The sequence below is a fragment of the Botrytis porri genome (assembly GCF_014898465.1).
Source record: "Botrytis porri strain MUCL 3234 chromosome Unknown BPOR_005, whole genome shotgun sequence".
NCBI classification, from domain to species: Eukaryota; Fungi; Ascomycota; class Leotiomycetes; order Helotiales; family Sclerotiniaceae; genus Botrytis; species Botrytis porri.
This window is the reverse complement of record NW_024066079.1, coordinates 2,222,368-2,237,414: the sequence shown is the minus strand read 5'-3', so window position 1 is coordinate 2,237,414 and position 15,047 is coordinate 2,222,368. Positions and strand designations below refer to the sequence as shown.

The following is a 15,047-nucleotide window of genomic DNA, read 5'->3' as shown; positions in this document are numbered from 1 at the left end:
GAAACACAGCAGCGTTTTCCCCAGCTTTCGCTTAAATCGGCATCCAAGCATTAGGCCTTCAATGTCAAGGCAACCTTTAGAACTTCTACCATGTATGGGCTAATGGAAATACTGCCAATCTGTATCTGGAGACTGTTCACGCGTAGTTTATAGGAGACTAGGCTGCCTGATGTTACTACTTCAAGCTAGAGCTTTTATGGTATTATTTTGTACCGGGGTCATACCCGGAATGTGGGTTCCTCAAGAGATCCTCATGATTGATTACATTGAGATTATGACAAAGTCAGCAATGTATTTTATTACATAGTCTAAAGCTCTGCAAGATGTCTGGAAATAGCAGACATTGTGTTATCACTTTGTGCCAGCTTTCTCGCTGATTGAGAGCACGCCTTGGGTACACTTTAGAATCCTTTTCCTAACATCACTGTCTCTCCTCCTCCGTACCACAACTGGCCTCTCCTACAATCTAATCCCTTTTCCTGTCCTACGACCCACTCTCCATCCTCATTCCTGTCTGCCCCCTCACGTGGCCAATACTCCTCTTTGAGCCATACATTGATTTCCTCAATCAAGTCAATCCAAGTCTGTCGCTTTTCAAGTGTATCGTGATCTTCCTGCGTGAGAAATCGTCCAACTGTGATATGTGAACTGGGGACTACGTAACGGGAGTCAACAGAAATACCCGTAGATCGAGCAATGGTAAATAGAGATTGGCGAAGATGGTGGTAGGTGAACGCGTCGCCTTGGGTAGTTCTGGGATTGCGAAATGATGGCTCAGCGTTTGAGGTAAGCGATTCTCCGGCGGCAGGAAGAAAAGAGAGGGCAACTGCGGCGGCGTCATAGGATAGCATGGGCTTGATAAGACGTGCACGGTGTTGGAGGGGATAATCGGTCATGGTTGATATGGTGGATGTACCAAGTTGGTTAAGAATGGAGGTTATCTCTGGGGAGGTCAAAGAATGGGTTATCTCCAGTGCAGTGAGATGGCACTTGAGCTGGGGCATAAGCCAGAGCTCTGCGATATAGGTCAGTGTTAGGACAATCTGGGTATTTTGAGACTAGAGGACAAGCGTAGGGTAGATTATCACATACTCGGAGCCAAAGCAAGTAGCTTTTGTTGAATTTTCCCAACCACTGCATATGGCAAAGTCAGTTTTGCATGTCAAAGAACGATTCTGGAGAACGAGGAGTCAAATCTGTATTGGGAAGTACATATACAGGTACATCAAAGTGCAGTGTATTTTCGACTGACAAATAGAATTAGGTAGCAAAGAATTAAGATTTAGTGAACAGATCAAGCTTACATGCTTTAATGTGTTGGGGAGGACGCGCCCAGAATACTAAGCAATGTCTGGGATCCTCAAAACCAGGCTCAATATTGGGATTCTCTAGCTTTTGCAGAACGGTATCCAGTATCATCTCTTGGAAATCAGGAGCCAGTATCTTTGCCTTCTGTTGTGCATTGCGAGTTTCTCGGTGAGTTGCATACTTAGCTTGAATTTCTACCTGAAAGGGGAATCAGTCCAGATGTGCAAACCAAATGTCGTGAGCATTTCATGTATGTGTACGAGATTCGTATGTTACACCCAAGTATGTATTCTTGATCTGATGGGGTAAATAGTGTTGAGAGTAGAAAAGTAAATACCGGGTCATCATGGCATGCTTCGATTAAAGCATCATATGGGTTGGCATGTTTCGCAGTGTCAATACCTGACAAATCCTCGAATTTGTTTAAAGAGTCCGCCGAGCCAGCGAGGGTTATAGGAGCCATTTCTGTCTTGGGCGAGGGTAGAGGTCTTTTGTGCAGGAAAGTAAGGATGGTTGATAAGTGTAACTGTGATTAATTCTCAAGTAACGATTGCCTCTTGGAGCTATTCAGAATCAAAACTTCTCTTGAAAAATTCATGAGCCTTTACAAGTGGGATATATACGATATATAATCATGTGTTTGATCTGTCATATACTACTGTCTATGAAGTGAAGTAACTAGGGTAGGAATTAGCTTCGGAAAGATCCGAAGTGGCCTCTAGAAGCTCGGGCCCCTATCTTTGCTATTTAGATTTTGTCAACCCTTTTAACATTTTTTACAACTTTTTCAATCAAACAACTCGAAGTCAATGCTCTAGGCAGCAATTATCACCACTTGAATTGCTGCTGTTATATATTGTTTGGCATAAGAAACATTTCAAAACCGCTCAACATCAGCAAGTTGTCTGAAGAGGATCTTTGACTTTGACATCCAAGATAACACCTGTGGATTGAGAAGACAGAGGAGTGGAAGTTCATCGGTCTTTCAAACAGTTTCTCTCATTTCTGGGAAACATCAAGGACTGTTCATTTGAATACAGCTTCTGATGGCTTTCTTTGCTTAAATTTCAGAGTATTCTTGCAAAATGGGAATGTGGGATTTCATGCTCATTCACTTTCCATCAGCTTTTTGGATGTTTGTACCAGGCCAGGCCCAGACTTCCTCAAAGTTGCGAAAAGATGGAGCTCACTCTTTTAGTTATGAACTTTCAGCAGACCTTTCTTTGAGGGCAAACTGCTTCTCTTAACCTTGTTGATTTCAAAGGATATTATCTCCTTAGGCACTTATGCTATTGCCATACCTAGGTGGTACTTGATGCAATTTATCTCTAGAAATGAAATAGATTACTTTGAGGTGTTGAGTCCCAAATGACAGTATCATTCTGTAGGATGGTCAATTACTTCTGGTTAATGATTATTATTCCCCTCACTTCTGTTGCCGTCACATATATTTTCAGAGGCATACTTTCATGTGTGAGAGCACATTTCTTTGAGATGACTTCATCTTACATTAATGAATATCAAGGATCATCACTATTTTAAGCTTATTCGAATCATTCTTTCTCCTGCTGCAGCTTTGCAACACATCCAAACTTCCCCCAAGAGGGAACATTCAACTATTTAGCGGTATCTACCCATCCTCATCATACACGTCAGATTATTTCTCACATGATATGAGTCAAGAGGCTTCCATAGGTCTATGAACATTCTCGTCAACCCCGAGATTTCTTTTCAGGGGCCTTTTTGCAGTGGGATTGATCAATCGCAACTTTGTCACGCCAAAATCTAATTCCAGCGAACACACGGCTGTGTCTTGGCCGCTAATTGAGGATGCAAAAACTTCTTGTTACTTGCAAATTACACATCTTTTTCATTAGTTGGATATCGTATACCCGTTAATCTGCAGAAAGCACGATACTCGGATGCTAAAGCTTTAAAATTCGTGCAAGGACTAGAACTATGGCAGCTACTACCCTCGAAATTAGGACAATCGATCAAGAAATCTCGGCAGTTCATATGAGGACCTTGATATGATGAAAACTACGGTGAGAATGATGGATTTGGAAGCTCAACCCCCCTTTCCCGCAAACTACCTTGCAGTTACGACCACCAAGTGGTAGGAAGTCACAGCTTGACAGAAACACAAGACAAGCAGACGCCTTAATTTCAAATATAGTATCTTTTTTCTTGGCCAATGAAGATTCGGAAATCTGTCAGCATATTGGGAAAACATGGAGCAACTGACACCATCCTGTCAAATCCTTAACTGTATAGATCACAGAAGGAAATACAATCCAAGCACCTCATTAGGTGTTTCTTTGCATATCACCGCTAGTATTACTAGCCAATGGAAGCGCCTATATAATGGCCTCACACGATTGCGGCATCGCGGTGTATATCATAATCATACGCCTTTCGAGCTGCCGCTCGATGCATATCACTACTATTGCCAATTTCCATGAATAGGAATTGATTGCATGAACGAACTCATGAATTCGAGGCTTGCTGTGGCTTGGCGAAGTATATATTTTGGCATACTTGTTCAAACACATTAGAAGCGTCAAGATAATGAACACGAGATGATAAAGACCTGCGTTCCACAATTTCTAGGCACAAAGAGCAAACTCAAGAAAGAGGAGCTTAGTAGCTTTTTGTCATCTAGTCGTTTTCCTTGTGAAAATATTGGTATTTCCAGCTGGTATAGACAAGTCAGATCCACCAAATGGCAAATTGAAAGGAATCAGAAGCATGGACAAATCCCATTAATATATTGCCCCTTCAGCTTCAAGCCAACTGGAGATAAATAAGATAGGCCGACTAATACAAAAAGATTGCTAGGAAAGGAAAGGGTTTATTGGCTCATCTATTTAAAGTAGTCTGCGGGGATCTTGTTTATTTACATGCTATGTCGTAGGTGCTACGCAAAGACAACATGTGAAAGGTATCATGCCACTTGTTTTCCCATGTAGGCTCCTTTGAGAGATCACCCTAGCTAAGCTATTTGGTGGACTCTCACGCCATTTGGTAGTTCTAAGGCATACCTACAAAGGAGTCGGCCATGATAGATAATGCGGTTCATTTTCCAAAGAGCGAATGGGTAACCACATCACTTGCAGTAAAGAAGTGGGGCTTGTCCGCAAGTATATTACCAGGCACACTGACAGTGAGGAGATCGAAAGGCCTTCACAAAAACTGATCCACCTGTATAGCTATAAGATAGGGATGCGTCGAACATCACTGTTGTAGGATCGTAGTCTGAAGGCATAGCTGCCTCGAAGGCTGATGGTGTAATGCCAAATATTGGTAGGACCCACGTGCAGATCCCAGTTAGAGCCAGATCGCTGATCTCGACTGAGATCTACTGGATCCGATTAGGCTAAGGTATCGCCCATGGCTTCGATTATAGTGCCGCAGTGAAGGCAGAAGGCAGGCAGCTCGACGAAAACTTGGAGAAGAGATTGGTCGCTCGCAGATGCAGAAATTATCGGTCTAGCTCTTCCTTTGCCGTCCGTCTTATTGTTTTTCATATTGCTTGTTGGCTTAGCTTCAATCTGTTTCAATTCTCCGAAACCTTAGCCCAGGAAATTATTGAAAGTATACACTCACATGCGGTAACTATTCATCAAGCAATACCTTGCTACTTGGAAGTCTGATTCACCTCACATTATTGTCTGCATACCAGCGGCTGTCTTCGGATGAAGTTAAGCAATAGGAACATGAGAAGTATCAAAAGAAGGGCAATAATATCAACTAATCGATAGGTGAACAAGACAATTTAGCTAAAGGCGGTCAATGCAAATCGCTGCTGAGCGGTTGCGATCGGGCACATGGCTCGCTTCAGTTGCTACAAATTTTCCCACCCATGATTTCAAGCACACAAGCACAAACAAATTCCCAACTTCGACACTTTCACCAAGAAAATCCCCTAGTATTCCAAAATCGCTGCATAATCATCGTTGATTTTTTCGAGCCTCAGTGAAGCTACGAGAGCCTTTTTAAGGTAATTATCCTTTGCTTATGGGTTTCTGCGACACTTTCATATAACGCATCGTACTCCAGTCCTCCATCTTGCAAATACTTAAGAATTCGCTGACTGAATCTCATCAACAGTATTACAAAGTTATCAAGCTTTATTAGATCTCACGAAATACCATAACAGCAGGTCTAGTTCCTTCCTTTAACAACAGGAGAAGAACACAACGTAAGTCATTTCTGTCTTTATACATTTTTCTCATCACGTCTATTTCCGCTCTCACTCTCCTGCTTCGGATCAATCAATACCTTCTTACTACGTTTTTTTAAATCATGTTTTACCTCAACGTCACAAGGAATATCGCTTTATCAAATTGTTTGCATTTTCTTTGCTTGTTCGCACACCCAAAATGTTGCATCAATTTTGAGCTTTCCCTCTTCCTTTTCTTAAGCAACCTCATGCATCACCATCACTACCTTCAGTTGACAGCTTCTGGTTGCTTGTTCTAAAAATACACCTTGTGTATCACTTCCTCATCTTTGAAGAGGATTCCTTTGAAAATTTCACCGTTCACCATTTCTCATTGAATCCATCTCTTCTCGGTCGTGTTATCCTATCTCTACTTGTTAGGGGAAGCAAACGTCGGCTAACCAGATTTTCATCAGACAATTTGCTTAACATGGCGAAGGTACACAAAAATATGGCGAAGAAGCGCAACAATATGGCAAAGAAGCGCAAAAACAAGGTGAAGAAACGCCAGAAAAATTTACGTTCTGCACCATCTGCTGGAGATGTATCCGATTTTGAAGAGGAAGAGGGCAGTGGTGAAGAGGGCAGTGGTGGTATCGAATTAGAAGATCAAGCTCCAAGTTTTTCTGATGAAGACGAGGGTAAAAAGTCAGGCCCAAAGACGAGAACCAATGAGGATAAAAGGTGGGGCACCCTCTGCTACGCGGAGGGAACCAATTCAAGTCTTCCTCCACTTACCACTGCCACGGAATTTTTGGAGGGCTTAATTGATAAATTATTGGCTGGGGGGTTCGGAAACGTTATGAAGCACCTCAATGGCCGGCCTTTGCGCGTCGCCACTGCATGTTCCGGCACTGAAGCGCCTATCATGTTTCTGAAGTCATTTTCCGAAGGTATTATCTTAGAAAATCTTTCCCAAACAAATTCTAACCCTGAAATCTAGGTTTAAGGAAAAGAGGCTACCAATTCGAAATCGAGCATGTCTTCTCATGTGAAATCGACCCGGCTAAACAATCTTACATTCGTCGAAACTTCCCCGACGTTCCTATTTTCCGTGATATCACAGAAGTCTTTGAGTGGGAGGGTAACCCTGAAAAGATAGGTTTTATGTAGGTTGAACGATTCGAAATTCTTATTCTTGGCTAACATGTTATAGGACTACCGCATTTGGTACAACCTATGCGCTTCCAGCGCCGGGGGAAGTTGACGTCATCATCGTTGGTACTTCTTGCACCAGTTATTCCAATTTGAATAGCCAAAAGAGTATTGATTTGGAGAGAGACCAAAATGAATCCTCGCGCACTTTCCGCGCATATGTTTTGCTTATTAAGCACCTAAAGGCAAAGATCGCTATCAGCGAAAATGTCCAAGGTGGTCCTTTCGTGGCTATGATTGAAATGCTGGGCAATCATGGTTACATTGGAGGCTCAGCAAACCTCGATAGCAAACATTATGGCATTCCACAAACCCGCCAACGCGGCTATCTCGTTTCCCTCCTTGAATCCTCTCTGGGGGGTCCTGATGATGTAGCAAATTACAAAATTCCAAGCACATGGAAAGTATTCTTTACTGAAATGAAAGTCATGTGCTCGCGCGATGCTAGCAGTGGTGTTGAGTTTTGGATGGAGCCATCTGACTCGAAGCCGCTCCGTGCTCAGGTCGAGTTTCAAGTTGAATCACGTTCGGTCGCAAAGTGGGATACGTGCCATACGAGGCATTATGATTATCGTGCCGTGCAGGGCTTCGGTCCTGAGAAGCCTATTACCGATTGGCGCAGTACGGGCAAATTTATTCATCTCGACCATTGGCCCCGTAATCTCAAAGGCTTTGTAGAACGTGTTCACGACGTTACTGATATCAGCCATTTGCGTGGCATTTGTCGAGGTTATGATGACCGTTACCTCAGGTAAGCCTAATTCTATCATATTTCTGTTGCAATCTACTGATACTGTGTCCAGTCGAAATATCGATTTGTCACAGAACGTTTATATTCAGCATGATAACGTGAAGTGCGGTCTCATGCCTTGCTTGACACCAAACGGTGTCATGTGGAATACTGCACGTGGTAGCAAGCTTAGTGGTGAAGAATATCTTCGCCTCCAAGGAATTGACACTGATAGTCTTGAACTTGGTGGTATTTCTCAACAAGACTTGAGAAATCTTGCTGGCAATGCGATGACAATCACAGTGGTTGGAAGTGTAGTGTCGTATGCGCTTCTCAGGTTCTTCTCATTGCTCACTCCAGGCGACGGCGTCAAAATTTCAGTCCAGGACACAGTGAAAAAGACTTTCCGTGGTGGAAAAGACATGCTCAACTCATGTGAAGACATTACAGTTGTTCGACGGCCTTTCACTGTTGGAAAATGTATTCATCTCGTTGAGTCTTCTGCGAAATACTGCTATTGCGAAGCACGAACTGATATATCACGATCGACAATTGTCAAATGCAAGAACTGTGGGCATGTTTCATGTACTACCTGTGGGATTAAGCCGCGTCATGCCTACGAACCTTTGGGCCAGTATGTTGGCCCTCGAGGTACCAAGGGCGTTACTCCTCGTAATTCGCCTGCGTCCGTCGAGTTCAACATTGCTGAAAGTCTGCCAATGATAATCTCAATATCGGGATTGTTCGCGTCGGACTGCCAAGTTTTATCGATCTTCGAAGAGGTTGCCACAGGTGACATTGATCATGATCAATGGGCTGCCTTGCGCATGCCTTTTCTAAAATGCCTCCAATCGACAGTCAGGTTCCAGACGCCAGTTCGATCTTTTGCTTGGAATTTTACATGGCTTTCGGAGCACGCCAGATTGGAGTTATCTATTGGCGAAAAGAAGATTCAATGGGTTCTATACGCTCTTCCACCTCCTTCGACTGCTGTTAATAGTTCGTTGAGAAAATATCTTACAAAATTTCCCCTCGCAAGAACAGTCCCTATTTACACATCTGCTGACAGCTCAACAAACATTTTTGATTGCACATGGCAGATATGGCAGCCAAAGATTCGTACCGCTCAGGCGACTATCAACTATAGCGGTGAACTCATTTTTACTTATGAAAACTCAATTGGTCTTCCTGCTTGGAAAGGAGATCTTATATTCTCAAAGATAGCCATTCAGATCCCAGATAATCATCCTACGTTCAAGGAAATCAATGGTGTTTATGTAGCTCATCCGGAATGCCAACAGGCTTTTAATAGCTATCATTCTAAGCAGGGCACTGTCGGAGGTGACAATCACATGCATTTTTTCTATGATCACGAAGGAGGAACAGGGGACTGGAACAAGCATGGATTCGTCTTCACATACGATCAGACACGCAAAGAATGCGGAGTATACAGACAGATTGTCGCTGCGCTTTGTACCTCGTGGGAACAGCCCATAGCAAAAGAGATCAAGGAGGGTGTTTACAAATGCGGGGATACCATTTACGAAGGTCTTCCCTTGTTAAAAAAAGGAATGAGTGAAGCTGTCGAGATTACCTCCTTTGGGAGCTGGACCACAACACCCAAAACCATCAGTCCTATGGCTACCAAGTTGCCTGACAGGTCTTCTATGGTTGTCTATGAGAAGCTTAACTCCCTCAATCCAAAGCTTCTTCTCGAGACTGATTGCAAAAGCATGCTTAGTGCATTTTCTTGCAAAGCATATACGAATGTGATACCTTGTTATTGGGAACCAGATCATTGGATCAATGTCACGAAGCAAAACGGTACCCAGTTTTTCAAGGATTGTTATCATCTGTTGGCTCGTGGCTTAGTTACTATAGGGATTGATGAGGCTGATCCGCCTTGGATTCCGTGCAGCAAACAGAGCGATTCTTCATGTCGGTGCGACGATTGTGCACCACCCAAGCCAGATATGCTATGGTGTCTGAAGAGAAATGGCCAAAGGATTCAACAAACACCATTTGAAAATCCACCAGCAGCTGCGATCTTTGAGACTTTGATAAAGAATGCGCCACCATCAATGCAGCAATGGGTCAGATTCCTCGATAAAGGTGGCTTCTTTCAATTTGAGTATCAATTTTTAATCAACCCCGCGGCTTTGTGTCATCAAGCGGCTGGACTTCTTGATTTGTTTCCACGTCCAGAGATTCCTGTGGAACTCTCGTGGCGTTTTCTTCCTGGAGCTTGGGGGAGCAGTAAATTGCCAACGCGGATGTTTTCATATCTCAATACAGAAAGCTTAAAGATGTCAATACAGCCACCTACGTTTGTTCCAGGAAAGAAGCTCCGCAATGAGCAACTCAAAACTCTGGCATGGATGGTAAACCAAGAGAGGCACCCACCTTCTTTCATGGAAAGAGAGGTTGTTGAAGCTTGTCAAAAAAACTTGGCATTCAGACTTGAAGGCCGAGCTTCTCGAATGGTAGAACACCGTGCCGGACTAATTGCTGCTGCTGTTGGATATGGCAAGACGATTCTTACTTTTGCTTTGATGAGCAGGCAGCGTAAAGTAGATCGCCTATGGGCCAACGCCCCTAATACCGATGGTCAAATTCAAGTCAAAGCAACACTGGTTATGGTGCCAACGCATCTAACTTTACAGTGGAGAGATGAGGCATGCTTGTTCTTTGGTTATGATCCCAAGGATGATGCAAGAATTATAACGCTCAGAGCGTATACAGACGTCAGGGCTCTGACTGTTGAAGATGTTCGGAGAGCAGAGCTAGTCATTTGCAGCTCTGGCCTTTTCGATAATGAAGGGTACTTGAAACTCATGGCCAAGAACGCTGGAGTTGTTAATTTGGCCAAAGGCGCGACTGATAGAGCCAAGGAAGCTTGGTATCTTAATGCTCAGAAAGAGAGACGGGAGCTCTTGGCGTATCTCTTGGAAAGACTCCCAATAGAAGTGGATGAAAACGACAATGCAGCTTCCGCCCGAAATGCTCAAACTATCAAAAACTTCAACAAGAAGACTTTCCAGAAATACAAGAAGAATGTTGCGGATGCAGGGGTTAACGAGCCACATATCCCTTCAATGCGGCGTAAGGGCGCAGAACTTGTGAAATATCTCATGGAGGAAGCCAAGAGAAATTTCAAAGGCAAGGGCAAACCCAGAACCAATGTCTTGATTGATGAGGCAGATGCTGAGAAGACGTTCGAGTTCCACTACTTTGAAGAAGATTGTGTTGATGGTCTTACCGGGGTATGTCTGTCAGATTTTGCATGGTCTCGGTGTGTCATAGATGAGGTGGGCTACATAACCCGCAGGAATATGCAAGTGGCTATATATTCACTGAAAGCTCAATCCCGGTGGGCGTTGTCAGCAACACCCGACATTACTGATTTTAAATCAACTTCAAGAATTGCCCGGTGCCTTGGCATTAATCTTGGTGTCGACGACCAGGAAACAATCCGCAACGATAAGAATTTGACTAGTACGGAAAGATTTTTGTCCTATGGACCTGACGCGTCGGCAACCTGGCATTCTCAAAGGCTTCAAGTTGCTCAGAAATTCTGCGATACTTTCATCCGCTACGACGCAAAAAAGGGAAATGGGCAATACAATCGTCTTCACCGATTCATTGTTTTGCCATTTGCCACAGCACAATTGGCATCTTACCTCATTATCAAAGCAGATGTCATCAACCAGAGTTACATGATGCCAAGAGCTAAAGCTAACACCATGCGAAGTTCAGTCAAATTGGAAAACTCAAAAGTTTATGGCAAGGATACAGACGGTAGATTGAGGTTGACCAAAGCCGCATCATTCTTCCCAGAGCACGCTACAAATAATCCAAAATATAAGCTTAAGACTATCAAAGACTTGAAAGCAACTGCGCTCGAAGAAATCAATACTGCGAAAGACTATATGCGCCGACAGATCGAGTTCCTCGACTATCTTGCGACAGAGAAAACGATCACCAATGAAACTCAACTGGTTCTTAGATATAGGAACTGGGAAAATCAAGTTTTGGAAGGAAAACGTTACTCCGATCCTGACGCTTTTCTTGACATACTCCAAGTTATCAAAGGCGTTCGAAGGGCAAATGCCAATAAGACCAGAGATGACTTTTACTATGAAAATCCTGATCCTGCTTATGGTCGCCGTATCTGGCCTTCTCAAATCGAGAAAATTTTGCACAACGGTCGAAGGATGCTTGCCATTATTGCCCATTTTAAGACAGGACTCATCGAAGTGCACAAGACTGCTATGGACCTTATGCAATTCAGAGCGGATTATCGCTATTATAGGTCTGTGGGGCAGATTGATCGAGCTGGCAGTAAAACACCTACAGGGGATCTCACTTGTAACTTTTGCAACAAGAGCTCACCTTTTAACGAAGCTGTTGTCCAAGGCAATTGTGGCCATATATTATGCTCGAAATGCAACAAAATCTTACCGGAAGGGAATTGTCCAGTCGAACACTGTGGCGGGCAATCACTAGATGACCAAAAGTACTTGGCGTCATCCTTGTATTCTTCAGCTGGAAAATTTCTCGAGCGCAAAGAACCAGGGACTGAACAAGACGAGCTTTCTAGATTCTGGAACAACCCAATTGTTCGAGTCGACAAGCTTACAGCTATGCGTTCGATCTTCTGGAAGCACGATGACGGCGAGAATAAATTCATTGTATTCAGTCATCTACCAGAGTTTTTAGCCATGGCTCAGAAAATGATGGAAGCTGATGGTATTCCTTGTATCAGCCTAAAGGGAAAGAAGAAGGACGTCGCTGATTATCTTGAAAACTTCAAGCAAAATAAAGGCATGCGATGCAGGGATGACAAAAAACAGGTCAAGCCCAAAACACCTGCACAAATCAAAGCAGCAGAAACTAGAGCTGCAAATGCAAAAGCTGCGAAGGCTGCAAAGCTTGCAGAAGCGGCTAATGCACCAATTGATATTGACGCTATTCCCGTTGATGCTAATGCTATTCAAGTTGATGCGGCACCACTTAATGTTGATGCTATTCCTGGTAATGCGGCACCAGCTTTTATTGAGCTAAGCATTCGGGTTAATCCAATTTCTCAAATCCCCAAAAAGAGAAAGAGAAAAGCTGTAGCTACAAATGGTAAAGCTATAGAAGTCGGAGCAGAATCTGTTGGTATTGAACCAGTTGATAGTGACGCTGGTCCAGTCAAATCTACGTCAGCTTCTGTTGAGACGAACATTCAGGTCAATCCCGCCTCTCAAGGTTCCCAAAAAAGAAAAAGGAATGGTTCTGTCGACGACACTCTAACAGGCCCAGTCTCCAAAGTTCGCCGTGTTACCTCGCTAGATTCAATCAATCAAACTCCAGTTGCTTCGGGTTCCGCACCTGTTTCAAATTTTCAAGGTGCTTCGGTCGTTCAAGGAGATATGATGAGCGGTACAAATCCCGATCTTGATTCATTCCATACGGAGTGGAGAGCTGAGCTTAATACTACTTCTGAGCCCGGTCCTTCTGCTCCAATTGCGACACGAACCCCTTGCTCGACCTGTCCTGTGTCAAATATCCCAGCACAGTCTCGATTAACCGCTGAAGATTACATGATGACGACTGGATTAGCATATGACGTTGATCATGCTGGCACTATTATTTACACGGATCAGGATAACCCTATTCGAGCTCATGAACTCATTGATGATGACGATGTAGTTTACGATGCTCCTCCACCCTCATTCCCTGTCTCGAATCGCAGACGATCGGCGAAACAGAGGAGAAAGGCCATAAAGGCATGGATGGCCAACAACGAGAAGGTCGTTAACTATCCACCACTTGATTTTTCTGAGCTCGAAGACATCAAGGAAGCCGCTGCTCCGGAAGTCCGTATATGTAATTCTCTGTCAGACGATTTACCTGTGGATTGGGCTCGCGTTGGTAAGGAGGCGTTTGATCCTGAAGACTTTGCTGAGAATCCTGATCCTACCGCTCGTGTCTTGTTCCTCGACATTGCCGACGAGTCTGCTGCCGGATCCAATTTAACTGTCGCTAAGCATATCATCTTCTTGAATCCTTACTATGCCGAAAAGCAAAAGTACAATTCTTCAATGACTCAGGCAATGGGCCGTGCAATTCGTCATGGTCAAGAACGAGGTGGCACTGTGACCGTTCACCATCTACTTGTTCAGGACTCCGTCGAGACTGATATTGCTTTCGAACTTATGGATGATCAATTTCCAGGAAGGGTCAATGCAACAGAATTACTTGCTAAGCACAAATCCAACATTGAGCCTGCCTTTTTCCATAAATAAGCTAGGCTGGTTGGCCTGTGTTATTTCTCTATGGTATCTCTTCGTCGACCATATTCAGATTACAATTGTACTATACAATACCAACTGGTGCAGGCTTAAAATGTGTGTACGAACGCCGTCTACTCAATCTGTATACCTCGGACTTCGAGTCTTGCTCGCTCGCTTCCTTTGGTCAAGCCGGATGAAGGATACATGAATCTTGGGTTGAGTAGATCATTCAAAATGATCTGAGAGAATTTTTCTTGTCGGGTGGCTCCAGGATTTTCATTTCTTTTGTTACTTGCAATGGATTGGCGGATTATTTCACGAATGAAGGTGTTGGGGGCGGTGGTAATTACTTGTTCAAAAATAGGAGTTTGGTTCTTACTTGTGGTGGATGGTATGAAGTCTATGATTTTCTCTTCTAGTTCTCAAATTAGAATTAGTTAGTTTTGTCGTTAACTATCTAGTGTTAAGGTGTCTCGTTTCTTGACGATGGGAAAGGGTCTAGTTATTTCGTTTGTTTGTAGACATCAGGGAGGCTTCTGCCAGTCGCATAAAATGCTTCTAGCAGAAGTTTAAATAAGAATCATGGAGTTTTCATACCAAACAGAATCGACTACTTTCAAAAATGTGAATCTTACGTTTGGAGTGATGTGATGTGAGATGATTTCGAGTGTGATTTAACTCATGATGTTGACTTGAGCTACTAACTAGACTAATCAGTGCTCGTAATGGGTGGGTTGAATAAACTATGGGCTGGATTGGGTTGGGTAGTATAAAAGAGTAATCTATGATTGATTAGTTTGGGTTGGATTTTGGTTCAGTTATTTCTTGAGTGAAATGGGATGGTGTATTATTGGACGGTTTTCGTAAATTTCCATCTCAGCCCCAATTTCAAGCCTCAAATTAAGCTCTTTTGGGATTATCAAGCCTCACCTGGGCACCTGGACATTTTGAGTCCTACCTAATTCCTTGCATGGTTAGGTAACCACAGGTACCCGCTGATGCTAGCGGGTAATATCTAGCCAATCGATGGGCCGGCTTATAAGTGACCCAATAGCCTTTTTTAGACTAGCGGGTTGAGTTATAGATTGAAAAAGAAAGTACGAAACCCACCCATTGCGAGCACTAGTTCAACGACATTCTTCGGGGAACTTTGAAGAACGAAGCAATTCGGTATATTCTAGACCATGTATTCAAAAGGGAATAGAATAAATACAAAGGGCAGTTAAGCCCTCTGCATAGGTAATCACGCTCGAATAGCCTATAAAATGTACACGGACAAATGTATGCGTAGTGCTTGCCATGTCATGTGATCATGTGTATTATCATTATTTCGAGATAACTTCAAGCTCAG

The 15,047-nt window shown here is 43.4% G+C and overlaps 2 protein-coding genes across 2 annotated transcripts; one reads left to right on the top strand and one right to left on the bottom strand.

Moving 5' to 3' along the window:
* Positions 1 to 401: 401 nt before the first annotated feature.
* On the bottom strand, positions 402 to 1,771 carry EAF01_004341 (uncharacterized protein; the record flags this gene model as incomplete). Its single annotated transcript, XM_038912595.1, has 4 exons — positions 402 to 1,015; positions 1,093 to 1,134; positions 1,305 to 1,506; positions 1,646 to 1,771. 4 exons carry the CDS (start codon positions 1,769 to 1,771, stop codon positions 402 to 404), a joined length of 984 nt encoding a protein of 327 aa, XP_038772279.1.
* A 4,189-nt stretch (positions 1,772 to 5,960) lies between these two features.
* On the top strand, positions 5,961 to 13,708 carry EAF01_004340 (uncharacterized protein; the record flags this gene model as incomplete). The annotated part of the gene is made up of 4 exons (XM_038912594.1): positions 5,961 to 6,423; positions 6,474 to 6,639; positions 6,687 to 7,436; positions 7,489 to 13,708. The coding sequence occupies 4 exons, from the start codon at positions 5,961 to 5,963 to the stop codon at positions 13,706 to 13,708; spliced, it is 7,599 nt and encodes a 2,532-aa protein (XP_038772278.1).
* Between the last annotated feature and the right edge of the window lie 1,339 nt (positions 13,709 to 15,047).